The following is a 26,059-nucleotide window of genomic DNA, read 5'->3' on the forward strand; positions in this document are numbered from 1 at the left end:
CCCCCCCGCCGCGGCGGGTCTCCGGGGCACGGACGGAGCGAGGCGCGGCAAGACGTAGGGATGGAAGGGCGGGTGGGCGGACGGAGGGACGGATGGATGCCCTTGGCGGGGGGCGGCCCCTCTCCCCTCTCCCCTCCCCTCCCGCCGGGCCGGGCCGGGCCGGGCGGCTCCGCTCCCCCCGCGGGGCCGCTCCCGCCCCCGCTCCGCCGCCGCATTTAACGGGGCTCGCTGCCGCCGAGCCGTGCCGTGTCGTGCCGAGCCGAGCCGTGTTGAGCCGAGCCGAGCCGAACCGAGCCGTGCCGAGCCGGTCCGGTCCGGTGCCGTCCCGCTGCCCGGCCATGGCGCGCCCGCTGCCGCTGCTGCTGCTGGCGCTCGGGCTCGCCGCCGCCGCCAAGTCCCCGTACCAGCAGGTCCTGCAGCACAGCCGGCTCCGCGGCCGGCAGCACGGGTAAGGGAAGCCAGGGACGGGGGGAAAAACTCTTTTAAACCCTTTTTTCCCCTCCGTTTGCGCCGCCCGCGGGGGATGCGCCCGGTGCGGGCTCGCCCGTCCCCGCAGCCCCGCCGGGTCTTTGTGCGGGCGCGGAGGCGGCGCCGAGCCGGGGCCGTGCGGGCACCGTGGGGAGCTCTCTCGGTAGCCACTGCTTGCATTTCCTTCTCTTTCATCCATCCCCTGGCAACCTTTTTTCTTTCGGTAACTTTGCATCACAAAACTTAGTATTGCAGATGTCAGTTCAGACCCTTCAATGCTCCTTTATCATTTTATCCCTGTTGAGGAAAAAGGGGATAAAAATCCCAAGATTTTGCGCCATTAAAGATTTTGTGGAAAGAATTTTCATTTTTATGAATTTGTAAGAAAAAACCCGTTCAATGACTCTGTGGAGTCAGCACCAACTTAGTCTTTGGCTGGAAACCTCAGTTAGTCTTGGAAGTTTTCTTGACAAAAATAATCACTAATTTACTCATAAACCTTACAAGATAAGGCCTATGGAAAAATGCCTGTAGACCTCTTGCTTGATACACAGCCTGTTATAGAGTGAGTACTTTGAGCCTTCATTAATAGGCAGAAAACTAACCCACTGTTAATAGTTGTTCCCACTGTTTTTAAAGTTTATTAAGAATTAGGAATGGTGAAAGGATGAAAGACCTTTCAGCTGGCTTCCATCTCTCGGGGTGGTGACAGTGATTGAGGTGAAGCTTCTGTTTAAGTGCGTTGCTGGAAGCAGGGTCATGAAATGCTTTAAATAAAAAAAAAACTCCCAAGATTTAAATATTGCAATTTGATACATTCGCTGGCAGGGATCTAGGTCAGGATTTATGACAAGGGATGTGCTGTTTATATGCCTGACCAGGCACCATCCAACAGGCAAATTCTGAGCTGATAATTATTTGTAATAGGTCAATAATGTGAGAATTCCAGTGATTTACATAGAAATACAGTGAATCTTGTTCATCATCTCTGTGTGATCTCAAAGTATGTAAATAGTTCTGCTGATAGCCCTGAGATTGAAGTTTGCTCAGGCCGAATAAGTTAGGGCAGTCCTGGTGTGAAGCAGTGCACTTATCTCTGCAGAGAGAAGCTTGTTAGGTTACTCCCTGCACAATTACCAGAGGCACTGGGTAAGATGAGACTCTGGTCCACTCTGGTGCCTGAGATCTTTGGAAGACACAAGGAACTGGAATGCCAGAACTTCCATCTGACTTGAGATAAGCCCAGTGAAGCTGACCACAGCTCTTTGCTCACTGCTCCCATTGTGATGGAGAGAGTGATTTTTACCGAGCTAACTTTTGAACATACGCGGAATTTTGAGCATTGATTAATGACGTGCCAAAGAGATACAGCAGCACAAAACCAGCCAAAAACATCCTGGATGTGGGGCCTGTTGTGTTGCTTGCAGGAGCCAGCTCCAGAGGGATGTGCAACCGGGACTGCCACCCTTTGCTGTGAGCATCCCCCACACCATCAATGCCCCTATTGAGCTGAGAGCGAGCTGGGAGGCAGAGCTTGGCTCTACAGCAAAACTTGTATGTCTTAATTAACTTTTTTTAAATGAACCAGCTCAAGTCAGTGAGAGGAGCTGAAAAGTGCATAAGGAACGTTAACATTTGAAGATGAAGATGTAGGAGTGCTCTTCCCAAAGCCAGCCAGCTTTGTAGGCACAAGGTGATGCTGGGGAGCACCGTGGCCGCGGCCATTGCAGGTATCTGGGGCTGTGCTTTAAGTCCTGCTTTTCTCAGCTTCTTCCCAAGGGCAGCCCCTGTCCCAGCAGCTCCCAGCTGCTGCTGCCAAGCACAAGGCTTTGGCTGAAGGGGAACAATAGGCAGTCTTATCCTGGAGTCAGCGCGGCTGGCTGGGAACGGCATGGCAGAGGTGATGAACTCCAACGAGGAGAGGGAAGAGTGTTGACAAATTCATTTTAAGCCAGACTGGGCAAGGAACCAGAACATGCAATGCAGGGAGCTGCTACTACAGCGTGCCTGCAGGAATCATTGATAACACAGCCCTGAGAGGGGGTTTTTCCACACTGAGCAAAAACTGGAAAGAAGTTTTCCCCCATAAGTCAGGGAGGGAGGAGCAGCCCCCAGAGCTGCAGTCCCAGGCAGGGAGGAGGGAGCAAGGCAGTTAAGTACTGTCCTGGAGGCACAAGGGTTTTCTTGGCAGGCTGCTCCTGGGGATGTGGGGGAAGTGATCAAACAAGTCCTTCAGTAGCCAGGCTTGTCAAGATGAATATTAGAGGGATTGTCCACTGCCGTCAGCCAGATGCTGAAATCGAGGCAAGGTTTGGAATTTCGATGTAATTGGAACCATATTTCGGCACGGCAGGGCCGGGTGGCCAAGGTGGGCTGAGTCAGAGAGCACAGACGTCTCTCTAAGTGATGATTTGGCTTGGAAGTTGCTGAGTCTGGGCCAGTTTGCACCAGCTGAAAGTTTGGTTTTGTGTTTTTTAACTTTTCTTCAGTAGGTTCTCGCTCCTTGTTCCCTGCCTTATATACAGAAACCGAATGAAATCCTTTCATGAGGAAACAAACTACCATGACTGGATGTGGCAGCAGTGAGGGAAACGATGAGCTGAGTCTGCCCAGGTCCCGCAGGTCCTCTCCTTCCCCTGGGGGCAGGATGAAGGTGCCTGGGACACGCAGGGTCGGATGCTGCCTCCGCAGGGCCCTGCAGCAGCCGCAGCAACAAAGGCTCATTGAAGGCGAGCCAGGCTCCCGCGGAGGCTGGCACTGGAGTCAGCCAGCGTATGGGAGACCCTCAGGTTAATTCATGCTAATGATGGCAGGCTGGCCCCTTCTGGGATGCCGCTGAAAAGCAAGCACGGCCACAGGAGGGCTTGGTGGTTGGGCTGCAAGCTCTGCTTTTGTTCATTTTGGGGGGCAGGCGGGCAGCGCCTCGGTCAGACACAGCGGGACGCAGGCTGCTGCCTGTTCTCCTGAGCACAGCAACGAGACCTTCACAAGAGCATCTCCAGACCCCATTCGGAGTTTCGCTTGTGCAAACGAAAAATCTGCCCTGGACAGCACAGAGCACTTCTGACAGGCTGAAGTGGTGATTTATGTGTTTTGCCTAATTATTTGTTTTCCCTTCATCTGCTTGGCAGCCAATACTGTGCATACTTTTACTGATGCTGCTGCAACTGGGACATGGTGGTGATGTTGGGAGTCCAGCTGAGCTGAGCTAAGCATCCTCAGCTTGCTTGAGCATTTGCTACATCTCTGGTCAAGCCCAGAGGCAGTTGATGGCCTTGCAACTCAGATCCATAAATCATATCTTTTGTGCTGACCGTGTTTTGCCTACACACGTGGCCAGGGCTGCTGGCCACAAACCACAGAGCTGGTGAGCCAGGCAGAGCAGGGAAGTGCTGTGCTGGCCAAACCAGCAGCAAAGAAACTCCCAGCTCCAGCTTGACCACATCTCTGCTCACGGTGATACCACTTCTTAGAAAGCTGCAGGGCAGCTCTCAGCAGGGTTACTCACACATGGAACACCAACAACCAGGTTTTTTGGCTGAGCAAGAGCTCTTGGTACCTTATGGGCTGGTACAGCTCCTCTTGATCTGTGCTGTCATATCCGGTGTGTTGAAACAGGAGAGGGCAGTGCCACTGCTCCTTTTCCCCACATTCAGCTTCTTTTCCCCTCATGTCCAGAATCTGCTGAGTCTATCATACAGCCAAAGTTCTGGAGTTCTGGGTTTGATGCAAGTCTGTAGGTTGATAAATATCTGGGCTTTGGTTTTTTTTTGGGTTTTTTTTTTGTTTTTTTTTAATGTCCTAGACAATAAAATAATGGTTTCTTTTGCAAGGATTTGTATTATTGCATAATTTCCCAGGTTTTAGCTGAGTTTTGATTTTTAAGTAACTGCACACCATGGAAATTCTGACCAAAGGATTTTACTTGATTTCTTTATATTTTGGTGAGAGGTGGAACATGGAAAAAAGTCAAGAATTTGTACTCAGTGAAGAAAGAGATGCTCTGGCAGAGTCAAGAGAGATCTATTACACTGCTTCCTCCACTTCATGGTAGTCATTGTAGGTCTAAATTGACTGGCAGCTCTCAAGGTTTCCTCCCTTGCCATCCCAGCAGGGCTTTTCAGGCACTGTCAGGCGGGGTCTGGCTCCGTGCTGGGGGTCAGCACTGGCAGGAGGGAGGCTCACGGGACCCTCTTCTGCTCTGTTCCCTGCAGCCCCAACGTGTGCGCGGTGCAGAAGCTGATCGGCACCAACAGGAAATATTTCACCAACTGCAAGCAGTGGTACCAGAGGAAGATCTGCGGCAAGTCCACGTAAGTCCCTGAGTGCCAGGCAGGGTCTCCCCAAAGAGCCCCTTGTGGAGGTGGGTGCTGGGTGGCAGAAGCAGACAGATGTGGGATGTCAGAGCCTGTGGTGTGTGTGTCACGTGTGTCCGTGTCAAAAATTGTTTCAGCTTTTTACCCCTAAGAAATATTTGTTTTTCTAAAACACTTTGATGTTAAGAATGAAAAGTGCCATGTAAACACAAACCCTGATGGTTTATTCTAATTGCATTTCTATATATACTTATATAGCTCTCTGTGCTGTAATGAAGTGTGGGCCAGATGTTTTCTAGTGCTGTCTGTCTCCCTGATAGGCTCAATGCTGCCTAGATTTGAGAAATAAAAAAGGGGAAAAAGAGGCAGCCCAGAGCTGATGGATATTGGAGAGAATGTAAAATTCATCTCCATCTGTTTGCTTTGGAAGGGAAAACAAATAAAAGAAAAGAGGTGTCAGCTTTAGCCAACACTCTCTGACTCCACCAGGAAAGTTAATCAGACTTGCAGGCCAATTCCACATCTAACATTGCAAACAATAATATTCAAGTAGCTGTTGCATGAAGAATCTGTGTGAGCAGCCTCGGGACATTCTTTTGAAAGATGCAGTCAGCAGATAATTAGGGCTATGCATGCTTGACTATCTGCCAGGCTGTAGAGCAGGAGCAGAGAATCTTTTTCCTTGCTGCAGTCCAGGCTGGGCTTTTGGACTCCCTTGCTGGCCCACAGCATGGACCATCACAACACCCAGGGTCAGTGCAAAGATTCCCTGAGCAGTCCTGGCTGTGGGATCAGAGCTCTGGGCCAGGTCTCATCCTGGAGCTGCAGGGTCAAGAACAGAGAGAAGAAAATAATCTCATTTGTTTCCCTTATGGCTCAGTGTAAATTGTAATTAGATCTATAGCAACATGCTGTTCTTCACTGCAGATGTGGGTTGCCATCGTTGGTTTAGCTGTGACACCTGGTGTCAGGGTTCATGTGTGCTCTTGGTGTGGGGAGGAGGGAAGCAAACCAGGAGTCATGGCTGTGCACAGCTTTTTGCCTTTCATTGTACTTCACATGAATTTGCCCTTAGGAGGAAAATTCTGTACTTCAGGAGGATGTATTGCTGGCTGTACCATGTCGTGTGCATGTACCATTGTTTTCCTTATGTCCAGTTGTCTTTAAAAAAAAAAAAAAAAAAAAAGGAGAGGCAATATTGTAAAAACAGATCCCCTCCCCTTAATTCTACAAACAAAATTTTGGGAGGGCTTAGCTTGGGTGATTAGAGTTCAGGCTGTCATCTTGGCTGAATAATGGTGCTTCTTGACATGACATGGACAAGGTTATGGCACGGCAAAATGGTCTCATCATTGCCTTTTCTGATAACAGAGTAGCTCAGTATGTCTCCAAAGAAAACACGACTCAGCTGTGGATGGGGGGGAGAGTTTTGCTGCTGTGGTCACTGAAAGGCAAAGCAGTCCAGCCATGGATTTCTTTAGCTCTGAAGCAAGGGACAAGCTTAACCTTATATAAACCAAGTGTGCAGCTGTATTTGGCTCAGACAAACTCATCCACTTATCTTGAGGAGGAGGTGGAATAACTGGCATCTGGCAGTATTTCATCATTTCATTTGAGGAGAAGTCTTTCATTTGGGGTGAACTCTTCTACCTCATTTTCTCTGCTTTTACCCAAGTGTCTCACCCAGTGATGCATCACTGAGAGAAAAGCACACAGACCATTAACCTGCCTGTTAACCTATGAGGTAATCTTTCCATTATCCACAGAATTTGCTCACTACTCTTTGCTTTACATCATCTCCACAATGGGTGTTATTGTCCTCTCTCCTCCCAGTCATTCCTGAGCCTGGGCCCTGCTCTCTCCTTTAGCAGTGCTGGTGCAGAACAAAAGACACGTGCCTTGACTCAGATTTTCCGGGGGACCCTGGGACAGCTCTGATTACAAATGTTTGCTTGTGATGGCTCCCACTGGACGTGGTGTGCCTGGCATATGGAAGCAATCAGGAGTCATTTGGGCTATAAAGGACAGGATGCATTCTGCTGTAGCAGTCAAATTCCTACAGCAGTGTCAGGAGTCTGATGTTGTGGCGTGCTCAGGTGTCAGAGCCCAGGAGACCAGGTGGGCACAGCTGATGGTGCTCAGCATGAACCTCCAGACTGGCCCCTCCTGTTGGACTGAGCTGGTCCATGAGAGGTTTTGAGAATACCCTTAAATCCTAGGGAAAAATCAGGATTTGGCACATCTGTCATAACTGGATGGATCCAGCCTTTGCCTGGGATCTGTGGTCAGCAGTCCCCTCCTAAAGCTGTGTGGGTGGTCCTCTCACATGCAGGGGGATCCCCCCATCAGCCCTGGGGGGATGGTGGAGCTGCATAAGCATGGTCATTATATTCTCCTCCTGTAAAGGTTTTTCCCACCTGAGAACAGCAGTCATGGGGAGGAGACACTTGAGCCATGTCATCTACTTCACATTTGACCTGGCTGTTTCCTCTGTGTTTGCTTAAAGGGTCACTGGTGCCACAAGCTGTTTGTGTGTTGCAGGTGAAAATGCCGGGCTCTAGGTTTGACTGCTATGCTTTCTTTCCTTTTCCTGCTGTGAGCACCTTTTCAAACAGGTAGTGGGAGGGAGGTCAGTGAGAGAGCAGGAACTGCCAAGCAGCAAAGCTGAGCTCCTGCAGAGCAGAGAAATCCATCGCTCAGCAAGGGAGGCACAACAGTTGCTGCGTGCCTGCAGCATAACTTCACTCCTTGTGGAAGGATCACATCCTGCACCAGGAGGCTTAGAATGATGGGAGCAGCAAGGAAAGCCAGCCTGAAAAGCACAGAAGTGCTTGTTCTGCAGTCCTGGCTCAGTGTGCCTCACCTTTGGGTGCTGCTGCAGGTTGGGAGGGCTCGGTCCCCTGGGGAGCAGCAGGTGCCATGCTGGGCTCCTCCGTGGCTGCTGGCACAAACAAAGGGCTTTCACCTCGCTGGGGAGACTGGGGGCTTTGTACATTTGATGCTTGGGGGGCATTTTCTGGCCCACAGAGGTGGAGTAACTGCACTGGGGCTGTGCACAATGGAAATTTTAATCCATGCATCAGAAGATTTCTACCTCTTTATCTGCTTTTTTTTTTTTTTTTTTTTAAATTTGTTTTTCTCTGCTGAAGTATTGGCTCACACAGTTACGGAGAAATTAGGTGGAGGATTTATATAGAGTTTTTATCTTTGCTGATGAAGTGAGATAAGATAGTTGGCAAGCAGTCTGACACTGCTTTGATTTCAAGGAGCGCTGAGACAAAAGTGTTTTGGTAATTAGGTAACTTTCCACTCTTGGTTATTCCAAAGTCAAAGAAGTAGTTAATTCAGAGTATGTTGTCATCATTTTGCCTGAGTATTTTATATTTTACTCCTTCCCTTGTGCACTGGACTCGTTCTTCCAGAATGGAACACATCCCCACACACTGTTTTGTCTTGAGAATGAAGTCAAGCTCAGTTTAGAAAAAAATTACTGGCACTTGTTTTACAAAAACAAAACATATGGGCTTTATTACAGGAAATTATTACAAATGGGTCTTTTTTCACTAATATATGCCTAAGCTTAATTTTATTACCTTGAAAAATGCACTTTAAATTTAATTTCAGCTCCTAAGAATGCAACAGCAGAGGAACAATGACTAATAAAAGCCTAAGCTAAAGGAGCTTGCTTCTGCAGGCAGACACAAATAGACATTAAAGAAATAGCTTCAAAACCAGGGGCTAAAAAAATGTAGATTTAACTTGAAATTACTCATTGAGGAGGTCAGGAAATGGTGGTTGAGGCGTTGCAGAGTGGATGACAAATGCTCTTTGTGTGAGGGCAGTGCCAGTCTGACCCACTGGCATCCTCTGTGTCCCGTGCATGGGCTGGGGCCACGGGGCAGGCAGCACAAACAGGGATGGCCTGGGCAGTTCCAAAGGCTTTTGTGCAGAGCCCACAGTGTGGAGCAGTGGCTGGGAGGTGCTCAAGGGAAGTTCTCCTCCCTGGGCAGGAGACTGTGGCTCTCACCCAGCTGGAGCAGGACGGACCAAGAGCAGCCTCCCTCTCCCATGGATGTGTGGGGGAAGGCAGCACTGAGGTGCAGAGCATCCTTCAGCCAGGGCTCTGCTGCTCCTCTCTGAGGGCTGGAGGTGGCTGCAGGACCAGCTGGGGACATGCCAGGGGCCACCCCTGAGCAACCCCTTCAGTGGTGCCTTTGGGTGGGCTGGGTGGTCTTTTGTTTCCACCTGGTCCACCAGCCATGGGAGGCCAAATGCCTGCAGCTGAAGCTGTGTTTTATAGCCCTCATCTCTGGCTCCTTGTAGGTGCCAGCCCTTGGCTGAGCACCTCTGTGTTCACCTGGCCCCTTGCAGCAGTTTGCAGAGCTTGGAATGGTGATGTGCCAGACACACACCAGGTGATGCTGAAGGCCACCTTCAGTGGGAGAGTGAGACAGGGGACTTGAGGGAGTCCCTGCCCAAGCGGAGCTGGCCCTGCTTCTGCCCTGGTGCTTCTTGCCATGAGCTTCCTTTGCTGCTGGAGATGCCCACAAACCCAGTGAAAAGCAGGAGGTGCAGTCATGGAATCACAGAATGGTTTGGCTGGAAGGGACTTCAAGCACCATCCAGTTCCACCCCCTGCCATGGGCAGGGACACCTTCCACTTGACCAGGTATCTGCGTCCCTTCCCAGTGCCCTCCCCTCCTGGCAGGCACCGGGGGCAGCTCTGAGCCAGTGTGCCACAGGCTGTGTGCATCCACATCCTGCCCCTTCGGAGCAGCTCATTAATCTCCAATTGATCTATAAGTAAGGCTTTTAAAGCCTTCCTCAGCACTTTGGAATGATTTCTCTTTAATCAGCCCTTCATCTTTGACTACAGGTCTGGACCAAGGGAACTGTCTAGACTGGATTTAGTTTCTAGGGTGAAAAAAAGAAAAATTTGAGGTAGGGGAGGGAAGTGGTGGGGGAAGAAAATGTGTGTTTCCAATGAACACGAGACAGGGGGCTGGGAAAGCAGAGCAGCAGGGTGTTAAGATCTCCAGTAGTCAAAGGAAGGGATTGCTTTAGGCAAACTCTTTCCCACATGGAATATATAATGTCTAGACAATCAGTCTGGGTTTGGTTTGTAATTCTCTTAGGAAACCATGACACAGAATTTATTTGCTTCTGTCACACAAAAGCAGGTATTTGTTTCACTTTCTGGCTCTTAATTACCCTGAAGAATTCCCTATTAAACCCCAGGCATTTCTACTGTTTGTTAAAATGATGACAAATATCTGAAGCTGGAGGATTTTCCTCTCTCTCTGAGTCAATGTGCTGACCGTCAGCAATACAGCATCCTACTTGTCTCAAATACAACTGGGAGCACAGAGGAAATGCTTGTCCTTGGGAGGAACACCTATTCCCTGGCTCTCTCAGCCCATCAATCAGGTGGCCTTGTTACTTTCACACCAAGCATGGAGCAAGAGGTGAAAGAACCCCCTGAGAAAAATAAGCAGGCAGCTTCTGGGTTGATTTTTCCCCCCCTTTTCCTTTTCTCTTTTTTTTCTTCTCCCTCTTAATATCAAGCCATGTTCCCCCAAAAGGCCACCTTTGAGAATCAGATGATTAAGCTGCAGATGATGGATGCAGTTTTCAGGCAGCTCTTGCTTATTTAGGGTCTGCAAATCATCAGAACAGCCCGGGATGGTGCCTCTGACCCCTCTGGTTTTACAGGAGGAAAGTGCTGCCAGTCAGAAGGCAGTGCTGCTCTGAGGCTGCTCGCAGGGACACAGCTGTGCTCTGGTACTGCCCGGGCTGCCTGTGGGTGCACATCCCACCACTGGTGCAGTTTCTCCTGGCAGGGCTTTTCCCAAGTCCTTGTGCCAATGCACACATCTGAGAACAGGGTTCTCCTTTCCCTCCAGGTCTGCCTTGTGGGTTTTGCCATAAGTAAGCAAATAATTTCTGGTGGTGGACAGAAAGAGGGTGGAATGAGAGGGAATGCTGGGCAGGTTTGGTCAAACAGCCATGGTGGAGCTGTGGGTGTTGCCTGAGCAGTGATGAGATGTGACAGCAGCAGTCAGCCGAGGAGATCCCAAATCCCATGGGAAATGTGCCCAGATGAACCAGCACTGGCATTCCTGTTGGGACTGTGGAATCAGTTTCCATCCACTATCTGTATAAAGTCTCCTGGAAAGTGTATTTTTGAAAAGAAATTGTGTCTGCTTTGTTCTGTGGAGAAATTGGCAACATGCAGCCCTGAAGGAGATAAAAGTGTGGTTAGTCTTTGTTGAAGTCTGTAATTCTAATGAAGAGTCTGCTTGGACACATCCCCAATATGGATGGACCCAGAATTACATCAAATAGAGAAAAAGCTGTGAGACGCTGCTGGTTAATCTGCTGTATCCATCTCTTATTGCAGAGTAATCAGTTACGAGTGCTGTCCTGGATATGAAAAAGTTCCTGGAGAAAAAGGCTGCCCAGCTGGTAAAAACATGTTTGACATTTTTTAGGCTTCTTAAAATTATACAGCTGCTTAGTAAAGGGAAATGTTAGAAAATTGCTCAAAGTGGATTTGATTTTTGCAATTTCTGCACAATATTGCCATGAACAAGTCCAAAATGGACTCGGTGGAGCACCAGCCAAGAGTCAGATCAGCTCCAAAGCATGCTAAATGTTCCAGACAGCTTAGAACCTTGGATGTAATTGAACTTAATCGAGCATGGGAAGCCCATAGGGAACTACTTAATCCAGCAAGTAATAGATCTGTATTGGAAATTCAATTCAGGGGAATGACAGAGTAAGAGACAGCTCTGCCAATCTCTGCTCATTTTCATTTTCATAGATTCATAGGGTGGTTTGTACTGGAAGGAACCTTAAAGATCATCTGGTTCCAACCTCCTGCCATGGGCAGGGACATCTTTCACTAGACCAGGTTACTCCAAGCCCCGTCCAAGCTGGCAAAATACAGTTGATACTGGGGGGGGGTGGGGGGGGAATAAACTGGGTTTATTGAAGAAAGCCATATTCTGCTTTTGCTTTTGGAACACTTCCTACTGCAAAAGTCTGATGCCTCTAGCTTAACCACATGGGCTGGTGCACGTGGTCAGTGGACACTGAGACCAGCAGTGTCCAACACCAAATCCCAAAAGCCTGAATACTAACAGGACTGGGTGAAAGCAATCAATATCTTTGCTTGCCTAAATCACATTTGTATAAACCCAGAATAAATACATTCAAACTTGCAAGAATACCGCAGATCCAGGATTACTGCTGTAATTGAGGGTGAAGCTGTCAGGCTGTGATTATTTATTATCTAATTATTGAACAGACCCCAATAATCCCCTGATGTGTTTAATTTCCCAGTGCTCTCACCAGCTATGCTTTAATTCAGCCAGAAGGAGGAATGATGTTTTTGGGAACTTAACTTTCTTTTCTTTCAGCTCTGCCACTTTCCAACATCTATGAAACCCTGGGGGTAGTTGGGTCTGCCACCACACAGCTCTACTCCGACCGCTCCAACCTAAGGCCAGAAATCGAAGGACCTGGAAGTTTTACAATTTTTGCTCCCAGTAATGAGGCGTGGGCATCCTTGTCTGCTGTAAGATAATTCCTCTGCTTCCTTCTCTTCCTCTTATCTTCCCTAGTGGAGATGCAGCTCTGCAGGGGTCTGGCAGGATAGACATAGTACTGATAGAGGAAGGACTGTGGATTTCCAGGATGGTTTTCATTGTACTGGTCCATCAGCTCCAGAGCTTTGCTTCTGAAGGATCCCTTCACCAGAGAGATGCGGGTATAGAAATCCCCTCATTCATTCCCTGCCTGTTGCCATTACAGATTGAACTGAGACCTGCAGCAAGAAGCTTCCCATCCCTTACCAGTTTTCCTGTTGACCCTTAGATTGCCATTCTGTTTGTTCTTAATTTGTACAAATAGCCAGTCCCAGCTGGAGCCTCAGTAATTCCCACATGACTGTGTCCCATGCTTAATTAGATATACATTTCCTTTACATTCATTTTGATTTTCTCTTTCCATGTCTTCTGATGTTTCCACTCCTGAAGTGGTCACTGCTGTCCTGCTGCTGCTCCCATCCCAGCTGAGCATCCCTGTGAACAAGAACAATTACTAGGGCAGGGAGAGGGGATATTTATTGGTCTCACCACTGCCAAGTCTCTGCCCCAAATGCCCCAGCAGAGCCCCTTGCAGGAATGATGCTATTGGGAAAGGTCTTTTAGTGTATTTGTCAGTGGCCCTTTTGTCTTACTGCTCTTTTCAATGCAACGATCCCACTCTGGAGCTGCAATCATCCCTTTGTGTGCCAAGGACGGGGTGTCAGAGCTTTTGGCTGCTTTTGTACAGCAAAAGATAAGGATTTGAGAAAGCTGAGATCTTAATTTACACAAGTGGCATGAGGCTGAATGAATCACTTAATATTCATGCCCACACCCCCACCTTGGGAGCCCCTGGGAGCAGCCAGACCTCCTGATACTCTCTAGCAGATGCCTAATTGCACTCAGTACTGAAAAGTTGGTTTTTCTGATTTTCAGGAAACTCTGGATTCCTTAGTGAGCAATGTTAACATTGAGCTGCTCAATGCCCTCCGTTACCACATGGTGGACAAACGGGTCCTCACAGATGATCTGAAACACGGCACCACGCTCAACTCCATGTACCAGAACCTGCCCATCCAGATCCACCACTATCCCAACGGGGTAAGGCACCCACAGAGCCACACTGGCTCAGGCTGGAAGGGACCACAGTGGGTCACCTGGTCCAACCCCCCTGCTCAAGCAGGGTCGTCCCAGAGCACATGGCACAAGATTGTGCCCACAGGGTTCTGGATGTTTCCAGTGAGGGAGACTCCACACCCTCTCAGGGCAACTTGTTCCAGTGCATGCTCACCTGCAGTAAAGGAGTTCTTCCTCATATTCAACCTACCCACAGCAGGCTTGCTTCTTTCCAGCTGCCTTGCAGCTCCTACACTGTCCTGGGACCTCCAGGGCTCTGTAATGCTTAGGTTGACAGCTACTAAGAGACATATTATGAAGGAGCTTGAAAATTATATTTTTAAACAGATGGTTTCCTCAATGCTGTTGCAGCCTAGGCTGTGTAACTCTGCTTGCCCAAGTACTGGTTCTGACTTATTTTCTTAGTCTTGAGGGTAGACAAAACCACTGATGATTTTCAAAGCTCTTTAAACTTGAAATATTTCAAACATTCTTGATAGAACATCCTCACTTTTGGTGGGTATTTTAAGGAAATACAATTCCTGATCTTGCTGACTCAATAAAAGTGCTTGCTGCATTTGAAACAGAAATGGAAAATCAGCAGAGGCTGCTTTACCTTCTGGTTTTAGTGCATGTAACACCCATGGGTCTTTCCCTGTGCAGATTGTGACTGTGAACTGTGCCAGGCTGCTGAAAGCTGACCACCACGCCACCAACGGAGTGGTTCATGTCATCGACAAAGTCATTGCCACCACCACCAACACCATCCAGCAGATCATCGAGACTGAGGACAGCCTGGAAACCCTTCGGGTCAGTCAGCACGTGGATGCTCCAGGTCTCCTTAGAGAGGCTCAGGCATCCCACCCCCAGCGAATTGTCCTGAAGAGCTCTGCCAGTGTCTTGGGCTGTGACCCTGGAGCTGGTGATGAAATCCGTGTACCTTTGTAGCTCCTTTTGATTTAGGAAGAGAAGTGCTTGCTATGAGTGCAAGTAGGGTTTTATGACAATAATTGCCACCCTTCTATGGCTGCTCAGAAAACAGAGACTGAGTCTGTCTCCTCACTCTTGTAGGGGAGTCTTAGCCTTAGGAGATATTAACTGTTTCAATTTGATGTGTCCTGATTTATTTGCCTTGGTATTTACCAAATTAAGGACAATGCACAGGGGATTTGCAGTTAGCCAGCTGTGGGTTCTGATCTGAATTATTCACTGGAAGTACTGTGAGCCTTTCCAGGCATATCTGGGTGTTCAAACTAGCTCTCAGTCTTGCCAAAAAAAAAAGGGCTCTTGTACTCAAATTTCTGGAACACCAGAGAACCATGGGGCTGGGTCAAATTTTTAAAGGGACCAAAGTGCTGAATGAAGCTATTCAGGATTTTTTGTAAGACCTCTGAAATTATAAAAGCCTTAATAAGTCTGGGCCTTAGTGTGCTCCTGGACAAAGTTCTGACCTTTGTATTCTGACTGAATGTGTTTTCCCTCTCTCCTTGTTTCTGTGAAGACTGCTGTGGCTGCATCTGACCTCAGCAGCTTGCTGGAAAGCGAAGGCCAGTACACACTCCTGGCTCCAACCAACGAGGCCTTCGAGAAGATCCCACGAGAAACACTGAACAGGATCCTGGGAGACCCAGAAGCCCTGAGGGGTAAGTGCTTGTTTACTGAGCCATTGAGAGACTGAAAAGTATTTTTCATTTCTTCTAAATTTCTTCTCAAGGATAAGTCAACAGCTCCTTGATACACTCTGACAATAGCTGCACTAAACAGATGTGACAGAGTCCATCTTTTTTAACTGGACAGCCCAGCTCCCTTCGGTTGTAGATGTGTAGACATGGCAGAAGTGGCATCCAGATATGGATGAGTGAGTTCAAGCAGTCCCTTTTCTGAGTTTTCTTTATCACTTTTTGTGGTGGTGATTTCTATTGATCTGTCAAGATGCAAGAAAAGTAAAATCTAATCAGTGTGACTTCTCCTGACAAGTGAGTTGAGTGCCCACATGAAGCCTTTTGAAGTTGGCAAAAGTGTATAAAAAGTGACTCTTTTTAGGCATTTTATTTCACAGGCTGTGGAATTGAAATCAGCTCAGTTTAAAATGACTGCATTTTATGGAGTACACCCTGGCCATGGAACAGGATCCCTGAAAGCTGCAATACTTTCATAGCTGGTCTTTGCAGCTCACTAAGACACTGTCGTCTCTCACAGACCTGCTGAACCACCACATCCTGAAGTCAGCCATGTGTGCTGAGGCCATCATCGCTGGCCTGACCATGGAGACCCTGGAAGGAACCACCTTGGACGTGGGCTGCAGTGGGGAAGAGCTGACCCTCAACGGGAAGCCCATCATTGCCAACAAGGATGTGCTGGCAACCAACGGCGTTGTACATTTTGTTAATGAGCTGCTGATCCCAGACTCAGGTACTGGTGCCTCTCTGCAGTGCTCTTTCTGTTGCCTTTCTTTTGTCTATTTTGCCAAGGAAATCCTGGATTTAGAGGGCATAGTGATGAGTGGATAACCTTTAATGCGAGGTTACTATGTGTTGCTTTTCTTTTCAGCTAAGACTGTGTTTGAGTTGGCACAAGAATCTGAAGTTTCCAAGTCTACAGACCTTTTCAGACAAGCTGGGCTCAGTTCTCATCTAACTGGCAGTGAGAGAGTGACCCTCCTTGCCCCAGTGAATAATGTGTTCAAAGGTAAACCAGGGATTAAATCCCTTTCTTCCATCACTTTGGGCCACAGATCTTCAAACAGTTTTCAGCCAGATTTCAGTACACAAGTATGCAAATCCTCTCTCAAATGCCTCGAGGCAGTGGCATCCAGGTTTACAATTTAAAACTGATGTGGATAATGCTCTGTATTTGGTTTGTAGTGCATCAATAGCTATTTTAAGTGAATCACTGGTTCTTTCCACACTTTTTGCTGCAGATGGACTCCCCGTTATTGACAGCAACATGAGAAACTTGCTTCTGAACCACATTGTTAAAGACCAGCTCTCCTCTAAATATCTGTATCATGGACAGAAACTGCAGACTCTGGGGGACAAGGAGCTGAGGGTTTTTGTGTACCGCAATGTGAGTCCTTCCTGTGTGCTGTGCTCCATGGGCTGGGTGATGCTCAGGGTTCTGATGCTACAGCTCTTGTGTAAATAGGGGAAATGAGCATTGTGGAAAGCACACCACCTCTCTTTTGAAGCATTCTAATGAAGCCTTCTTTTCTGTGATTGTGTTTGCAGAACCTTTGCATCGAGAATGCCTGCATTGCTGCCCATGACAAGAGGGGAAGGTTTGGGACTCTCTTTAGTGTGGACAAAATGTTGACCCCTCCAACTGGCTCAGTGATGGATGTTCTCAAGGCAGACCATCGCTTCAGGTGACCCTTCTGCTCTTCCCAAGTGTCAGTTAGAATCAGAATAGCTGCCAAAGCAGTTTCTATTTATTATGGGTCGTAGTCATGACAATGTATATGTTTTTTAGCATAGAAAGATCATCCAAAACCATGGTCTCTCTAAATTATAGGGAGTGAAACTTCAAATAACCCTCAAACTGTGAGCCAAGAGTAAGTGGTTCCCTCAATACCACAAGAATCTGGCTCTGAAGCCATCTCTGCCCATCAGATCCACTGTAGCCAGACCTCTCTGACTCTCCATACCATCTGGTCCCCGTGGAGTCATCGCTCCCAGGTTGCTTTGCCATTTCTCAGATGTTCTGGTTGCAGCCCTCAGGCTCATTTCCTGCCTAATCACCATTTTGGCTGTTTGATTTGCTGGAGCCCGGCAGGATTTCACACTGTAACTCCCCAGCTCTCTCTTGAGCCCAGCTCCCAGCTGGCCAGTGCAGTGTTTTGCAGTGAAGCAGTTGATGCATGTTTGCTTTGCAGTACGTTGGTGGCTGCAATCCAGTCTGCAGGGCTGACAGAGAACCTGAACAGGCCGGGAACCTTCACGGTGTTCGCTCCCACAAACGAAGCTTTCCAAGCCATGCCCCAGGGGGAGCTCAACAAACTGCTGGGTGAGCATCTCCAGAACGTTTGGGTGATGAGCTGCTGTGTGTGACTGCTGTGATACGAGGAGGAACGGCCAAATTTCTGTTACATTTCATTCTGTCTGTTGGAAGCATGAGCTTCCTACCCAAAGGAGTTGTATGAGCAGAAGCTGAGGATGCACAGAGGGGCATTGAATTCCCCAAGAGGGGTTTATACTGCCTGTGTTCTGGGAAGACATGTTTGTAGTGTGTGTCACAAACTCACTGTGACCTCTAATTTGGCTGTACTGGTGGTGTAACTGAGATAACTCCCAGATATTTCTAAAAGAACCCCTGCCTTTTTCAAGGATGAAAGAAATGAGAATGTGACTCTTGACAACACAGGAACAGGGTGTCTGCAGTAAGTTTTGCAAGGAGGAGACATAATCCACATACAGCCTCAAGTTACACTGTATGAAATTTAAGTAATAAAAGGCTGAGGCTGTTTCTCCTTCTCCATGTACATGGACAAAGCAGGAGGTCCAGTCTAATCCTGGGAAGCCAACAATGTAGCATTCTAGCTCAGACAAAGACCAGTATCCTGAAAAGCAAAGGCATGCAGGCTGGGTGTGGAAAAAAGCACGGGAATGTTTAATAACTCCCTTCTGGATAAGCAGCATGATCTTTTATTTTGTTCATGTTGAAAACTGGTTATGGCTGGAAACAATGTCAGGTATTTGAATGCAATGTCTTGTCACTAAATCCCAGCCAAACATTGACATCATAATTTGGGAAGCATGTGCCCATGGTAGCTGGTTATCCTTTTAAGTGCAGGGATGAGGAACCAGTAATATCAGTCTAGTCTTATGCTTAATATATAAATATTTCAGAAGCATTTTGCAGCCATTGTAAATGGCTGCAGGAATGAAGATTCCCAGATGCAGACACTTGAGATGTTCTTTTCTCACACAAATGTTTAGCTTATGCCTCTGATGAAGAAGTGGATTGTGCTGGTGAGGATGTGCAGAGTGAACCGTGGCCACCCTAGGAAAACCATAGTGGAAAAAAGCTTGCATACAATCTTTGAAAGCATTGAAATGAAAAATCCCCCTTGGTGAGGGAGCTGCTCTGTGGATGCAGGCCACCTTTGCACTAGCTGTCTGTGGGGCTTGTCAGTGACTCTGTCTGTGGGGCTTGTCAGTGACTCTGTCTGTCTGCAGGGCTTGTCAGTGACTCTGTCTGTGGGGCTTGTCAGTGGCCCTGTGTCCTCTGAAGGAGAAGATGAAGAAGTGCCACTGGCCCGAGCTGTGCATGTCACCACCTGTTCTGGAAAACAGATGGTGCAGGGAGAGCACCTTATCTTGCAAAGATCTGTTTCAAAGCACAGCTGTATGAGTGGAGTCAGTGGGGTGGTATCAGTCTATGAGACATTAGTGTCACTTCTCCTGCAGTTTTCCCCTTCCTACCCAGCTGTGGGGATTGTTGCCAAGTGACACTGGCCTGGGTGACATTTGAAAATACCAGAATGCCCTATCTGCTTCCTTATTTCACATGGGTCTTTCCCCACCCCATCCCAGACTTCCTTGGGAAGTGAAAGCAGCAAGAAAAGCAGGTTCATTCCGAGAAGCAGGTTCTCACTTGGCACAGTGAGAGAATGAGGGATGAAAACCCAAGAGAGAGAATTCATCTGTAGGGCAGGCCTGGTAGTACCAAGGTGGGACACTGGGAGAGTGTCCTTCTGGATTTGGGAACCTGACCTGCCCAGGCAGGAATGGCCTCAATGCCCTAACCAGGTCCTCCTGCCTGCTTTTTGGTTTTGGTTTATTTTTTCAATTTTACATTGTTTATTCACACTTCCAGGAAATTATGGTGTTTCCCAAGTAATTCCATTCCAGCACGTGAAATGTGGGAAGCAAGTGCTGATGCTGGTTTGCAGATTTAAAGGTTTTCTTCCCCCAGGTAATGCCAAGGAGCTTGCCAACATCCTCAAGTTCCACGTGGCTGACGAGATCCTGGTGAGCGGCGCGGTCACTGCCCTGGTGAGGCTGAAATCCATGCAGGGAGACAAGCTGGAAGTCAGCATGGTGAGTCTCCTCAGATGGGCTCCTGCGGTCAGCAGGGCTGTCCAGTGTTTGGTTGTCCATGTCATGGACCAAAGCCCGTGTCTGTGCTCATTTGGATGGTGTGGGAGCATCTCCTGAATGTGTGCACGGTCCCACCAGTATTGGAGGGACTGTTACCATTGTTCAGTTCAACAAACTGGAAGAATGAAATGTGGTTTGCTTCAGCCTTCTCCCCAGAAGACCAGTTGTGAATGATTTCCAGGAGCTGCTATAAATTTAACCCTGAGTCATGGGGGAAAAACATAAATAAATGAAATGAATAGCTTGTTCAGCTAACACATCTTTTTGTGTAATGAACATGATCTCTGCACAGGCTCCCTTAGCGCAGCAGAGTTTATTTAGATGTATAATTTCATTTCACAAACTCTGCACTACATAAGGGAATGTAGGATCCTCTATTGAGGAAAAAAATCATTTCAGAAAATAAGCAATCACGGCCCACTCTATGAATAAGAAAACACAATAGGAAAAACAAAAGGAAGGGACTGTGTTTCTAGTGCACTGAATTGGCCAATGTGCATCCTGGACTCTTCCCATGTCCAGTCCTGCTCTGCCCTGTCCTGATCCCATCTCCACAGCCATCCCCCTGGCAGGGTGCTGGTGGATGTGCTCTGCTGCCGTGGGACAGCATTCCCAGCCAGTTGCACTGAGGAAGTCCAAAGCCTGCCAGCCATTCCAGGACAAACTGCTCAGGCTATAATTTGTCTTTATATTCTCCTTAATTGGCAAGAGGAATGAAAATGCCTTCAACCATCCAGTAAATGAATGAATGCAAAGTGAAGGGGTTTTTTTGATAACATTGGAAATGACGAAAGATTCTCATTTTCTACATTTTTATTTTTTCTTTTACTGAACAGAAGAACAATGTGATACATATCAACAAGGAGCCTGTTGCTGAAAGTGACATCATGGCCACAAATGGTGTCATTTATGCTGTGAATTCTGTCTTACAGCCACAGGGTAGGTCCATGGTGAGAAATGTCCAGAACAGCCTTGTTACAGCAGAGCTGCTTTGGGAGGGACTTGGGAGGGACTGGGGACACGGGGCAATTGCTTCAGTTCGGTGAGCAGAGATTAGTTTGTAGTGGGATTTTCAGCAGAAAACAGTGGAAGGAAGCAGCCTGCATGCTCTGACAAGTATTTCAATGCTCTCAATGTCTCACTCTTAGCTTCAAGGCCACAAGAAAGAGGTGACGAGCCTGCAGATCCCGCATTAGAAATCTTCAAGCAGGCATCTGCATTATCCAAGGTAAAAGGGAAAAACCTCTCACTGTGAAACTGCTGAAATAGCATTTTGGTAATAATGATTGGCAGATCGTGTCACATTCATGTGCTGACTTCCAAGGAAAGTGAGTGTATGTGTTCATGGAATGATCCATCCTCTCTTCTTGCATGATTTAATAAAAAATTATAAGAAATAATAATTAATTATTATTTATATAATAATTAATTATAAGAAATATTAATTAATTATGGTTTAATTCTTAATTATAAGAAATAATAATACATTTTGCAACACAAAGCTTCAGTTTGCAGCACACTGTGAATGTAACCTTGGCATGGTACTATTATATATCAGCTTCCAATAATGAACAGTCACCCGTCCATAGTTTTTGGAGACTAGGGATAGCTATACTGACATACAGACTGTTCTTATGGCTGCTGGAGATTTGTTGCATTTATGCAAACCCTGTGCTTTCTTTCCATGCAGGTTTCTCAGAGGAATCCTCGACTAGGTAAAACAACTTCTCCAGCTCATCTCTAATTTCCATGGTGTCCCCCCATCCCTTAAAGGGAGGTTTCTCCTGTTCTCTTGCTCTAAGCAAGATGTAGCACGACTGGGAGGAGAGGGGCAGGGGGTGCTTTGTGTCTGCCCACCCACCTTGCTCTTCTCCCTGGCAGCCCCCGTGTACTCCCGGATACTGGCGAGGATGAAGGAGAACTCGGGGGGATTCTGAGCCCGTCGTGAGCAGCCACAAGTCAGTGCCTCCATCCCATCCACTCCAGCTGGCAGCTGAAGAGAAGGACAGAACCGTTTTTAAAAACCAAATACCACCCTTAAATTTATTTTTGTTTGCAAAGAAATGGATAGGGAAAATGAAAAGCCATATATATGTATATATTTTAAGACCATTTTTATTTGGTTTTGACTTTAAAGTTCCCAGACCAAGGAAATGTTTCAAGGGCTTTTGTTTGTTTTTGTTTAATTTTTGTTTTGTTTCTTTTTTTAAATAAAATTATTCACCAACTTTCAATTTTTTGGGCTTGATAGGTACATCCAAGGGCCTTTTATTTTTTTAAACAAGCATGTCCTTCCTTCTTCCCTTGGATTTTAAAAGTCTTCCATGAAATTCTGATCTGCAGGCTTTTAACAAAATTTTCTTTATTGATATTGAGAAAATTGCATAGTTATAAGCTATGGTTTGAAGTATTCTCTTTTTTTTTTAACTGGGGTCTTTTTTTTGTGCCTATGGGTTATAACTGTGCTGCATTTTGTTCATGAGATTTGAAATGAGAGTTCTCCCTGGCTGAAGCCTTCCAGTAAATGATTCATTTTTAATAATGGTTGTTTTTTAATAAAAATTAAAAATAAAATCAAAAATATAAATATGGAAAGTGATGACAGTGCTTGGTTGGGTTTTTGCTCGGTTTGAATTGCCTGATGGCACCAGGTGATCAAACCTGAGCACTGGGAAGGAGGGGAATCAGATTTGGCTAGATCAACATTGATAGGCCCAATAGTTACTGGAGTGGAATCTCAGAGCTTTTCCCCTCTCTGATCCTGGCCTGGCATCATTTTTTGCTGGTGGTTTCACGAGCAGCCACTGTCACTCTCCAAGGAGCACAGGGCAGCCGTGCACGTCCTTCCAGCCACCTTGGCTGGCAGCTGGAGCTCAGTGCCACCTTCCATGCTGCCAGCAGCATTTACTCCCCATCGATATGGGATTCAGAGTCACTCCCTGGGAGTTCTTACCTTGGTCAGACCCCAGGTGTAGGAGGCAGAAAAGAGAAAGAGGGTGTCAAGTGCAGAACACAAAAGACTCAAGACTGTTTTGCTTGCTCTGGCAGAGAAATATCCTGATAGTTCTCCTTCTATTAAAAGCCCAAACTGAAATCCCACATGCTTGGAGTCATCTGCATAACTCAAATGTGTGAAAAATACCCAGCTCCTCTTTTAGCTCTTCTTTTATTTCTCTTCTTCACTACCCTTCTCCCCACACCCCCTCATCTTTCTTTTGTTATTTTTCTGGCATGATACAGTCCTGGTATTTCAGGCTGAGGAGGAATTTTCAGCCACCTAATCCCAGCAGCCCAAGGCAGAATAGTTATATCAGGAGATTGGATTTTGGGAGAGGCTCAGCTTCTAGCTGTTAAACTAATTACTGTTCCTTCCAAAGCCTGAGAAAGAGGGAAAGCCATGTCAAATCTGCTCTATTTTCTCTTCCTTGATGCTCCATAATTGATATAAAGTCTTCTCAACTCGGAAGGGTGAAAAGTAGGTCTGCTCCTCATCTGGGTGAGTGTCCCTTGTGTATAGTTTCTTGGTATCTGGCTTGGTGACTAATTGTTCCATTGCAAAGTGAAGCCACTTGAGTAGACAGGAGTAGGGGAAACTGCTGGGATGAGTTTAATGACCACGAGCAGTCCCATCTGCTGAGATGACAGTTTTCATCTGCTGGAAATACAGCCCTGGCTTTTCACTCCATGGCTCCTGGGCAGGTATTAGGATGGTGGTGATGGGGTGATGGTCTCCTTCGTGCTTTTTGTGTGGCCTGGCTATGCTAGGCTTGCTTTTGGGGGGTCTCATAAACCAGGTTTATGAGTCCGGGCTGTTCCCAGTAGTGCATTATCCTTTCAATCCAATTCCCTTTTTGCTCTGTCCCTTTGCTTATTCTCCCCGGTCCTTTGGCAGTGCTCCCTGCCTCACTCCTGCTGCCTGCTCCATCCCCTGAGCTGCTGTGGGGTGCCAGCAGCAGCCCCCACAGTGCTGTGGGTGGGGGCTGCTCTCCCTCTTGTGTTGGCTCTGTCATTTCCCTGGGATCCTGCATCCTGGGAAGCCATCACAGGGTGCCTTCCCACAGCCTGCTGGGCAGCTCCCCAGCACTTTGGTGTCTCCAGATTACAGCTCATGGTGGAAACTCTTGAGAGTTCTGAAAGCTCACCCGGCTCCAAATTGATTTCTCACCCTCTGTGTTCAGGGAAGGATGCACAGATGGATTTGATCAGTGGCTGAGCTCTCGGAGTTGATCAGTAGGGACTGTATCCCTTGCTTTGATTCAGTGACACTTTGGGGATATTTTTCCCCGTGGATTTGTCACTGTGCCTTATCCAGTGATGTGAGGGTGAGTGCTGCCAATTATTCCACCAAGGGGAGCGAGATGTTAATGCCTCAGCCTCCAAGGGGTGCCCAGGGGTGAAGCAAGAGGAGAGCAGCTGAAAGACGGGGAAATAAGGAGTGCTGAAATGATGGGAATAAAAACTTATCTGTCATTTTCTAAATAAATATTTTTAATATTTTTTAAATATGATAAAAGGTGGAAGTGAAAGGAAGAAGGAAGTTGCTGGTGCTGAGGCAAAACACAACTTCCCTGGGGAAGTGCTGGCCAAGGGGCAGAGATCTCCCATGGGCCCAGCTGGCTGTGGGAACCTGAGGGATGTCCCAGCCAAGGGCTGTGGTGTGATGGAGGAGCTGGAACCCCCCAGGGTACCCATCCCCTCCCAGAGCTGCAGGAGTCTCCAGATAACAACCTTCAGGGAAGAGGAGAAGCAAAGCCTGATTCAGAACTGCTGAGTGAGAGTCAGGGCAGCCTTGGGATGAGCAGCATTTGGGATTGGCCTTCAGGGACAAACAGCACTGGGGCGTTCAGCACAGAGCCATACTGCACCAGGGGGTTTGGTCTCTCAGTGTTGTCAGAGTATTTCCACATGAAACCCAGCGTGTGGTTGAACGTCACCATGACCTTGGACCACGTCTGTGCTCCACGGGAACTCCCTTCAGGACTGGGGCAAAAACACTAAACTGAGACCAAATAAGAGTCTTTTGGAGGAGATTTTTGCTTTCCCCTCCTTAAGAGTCAAGAGTGTTTTTCTATTGAAAATTTGCAGGGATGTGCAGCTGCCCTTGTTTATTTTTTAGAATAATGATTCCTTCATTTGCAGCAGTTCCAGTTAGGCAAAGTAATTAAATGCATGCAGAAATCCATTTAGGAAAAATACTGCTTTTAAGTGTGTGCTTTAGGTCCCAAAATGATGCCAGCATGGCCAGTCTGCTGCTCGTGGGTCACTCCTGTGCCAGAGGAGCCCCAGGGTTGGAGCAGTGAACAGAAAGTGGTGCCTCTGAAGGGCTAGAAAAGCAAATGTTGACTGCAAAATGCTGTGTTTTGAGAAGCTTCATCTTGTGGTTTTGCTCATTTACATCTTGAGATATGAACCAGAGGTGCTTTTCTTCTAGAAAATTCTTTTGCTATCTGGCAGCCTTCTGCAGAGATATTTAAGGCAAGAGGAAAAGCAGAGCTGAGCTTTGTTCCAAGGGAGATCTCACATGCAGGGCTGTAGTGGAAAACACGTGTTCCTCCAGTGTCAGGGGGATCTGGGAGCTCTGTGTGCTTGGCTGATGAAGGAGGTTTGGAGCTGACCTGCCCCGGGTGCTGGTGGGGGAGCCGGGCTGGGAGGGCTGCGGGGTGGGCGAAGGCAGCTCTGTGCCTCGCTGCGGGAGCAGGGGAAAGGCAAAAGCCTTTGCCTGTGTCAAAGGCCAGGCAGAGGCTTGAGTGAAGCCAGGGCAGCTCAGCCAGAAGTGCTGACCCCTGGAAGGGGTCACCTGGAGACAGGGGAAGCCACCCATAGGCTGTCACTGGAAAACTGTACTCCTGCTTTTGTGCTTAGGGAAATTCTTCTACATGTGATTTATTGGAAAGTTAGCTGGTGTCCCAGGAGGGGAAAAGAGAAAAAACAATGGTGAAAGACAAGCTCAAAGGAGCAGTTGGGATGAGAGGCATTCAGCTGTGGCTCAGGCAACTCTTGCATTATTATTGTTTTTCTTTGGAGTACATTTTGGAGACACATTTGAGAGATTTTTCAGAAACCTGTAAATTCTCCAAAGAAAAATATTTAGGGGGACCTTCTTTCCAACAGTGAATGATCCCTTACTGTTTTGTAAGATTTTTATGATCCCTTTGCAAAAGCTCAGCACTTTTCCTAGGAGAAGTCAGTTGGTGCAGGGGCAGAGGGAAGCAGTGACTGGTAAGGGACACACTGTGCCATGTGAAGGCATCTCCTGCTAAGGGAGAATATGCTAAGGCTTTGTTTTCACCTCAAGGTGACAGGAAGGGCTGGTTTGCTGGATGATGCCATTGATGGTACTGAAAAGGTCGTTACAGAATTGCCATGGGCTGACCTATGCACATCTGTCCTGCTACACTTACCCTTGACTTTACTGCAGCTTTTCAGAGGGCTTGGCTGCCTCTGGCTTTTGACCTGTCTGTTCTTTCTCTGT

General features: G+C 47.5%; 1 protein-coding gene across 1 annotated transcript; it reads left to right on the plus strand.

The window, feature by feature from the left end:
- The first annotated feature begins 263 nt into the window (after positions 1–263).
- TGFBI (transforming growth factor beta induced) lies at positions 264–22,186 on the plus strand. Its single transcript, XM_038150432.1, has 17 exons — positions 264–448; positions 4,683–4,781; positions 11,185–11,249; positions 12,206–12,363; positions 13,310–13,474; positions 14,153–14,299; positions 14,991–15,132; positions 15,689–15,901; positions 16,040–16,177; positions 16,410–16,555; positions 16,717–16,853; positions 17,361–17,491; positions 19,403–19,527; positions 20,424–20,526; positions 20,736–20,815; positions 21,278–21,302; positions 21,469–22,186. Exons 1-17 carry the CDS (start codon positions 339–341, stop codon positions 21,522–21,524), a joined length of 2,040 nt encoding a protein of 679 aa, XP_038006360.1. The 5' UTR covers positions 264–338; the 3' UTR covers positions 21,525–22,186.
- Positions 22,187–26,059: the final 3,873 nt, after the last annotated feature.

The sequence above is a fragment of the Motacilla alba genome, chromosome 13 (genome assembly GCF_015832195.1).
Source record: "Motacilla alba alba isolate MOTALB_02 chromosome 13, Motacilla_alba_V1.0_pri, whole genome shotgun sequence".
NCBI classification, from domain to species: domain Eukaryota; kingdom Metazoa; phylum Chordata; class Aves; order Passeriformes; family Motacillidae; genus Motacilla; species Motacilla alba.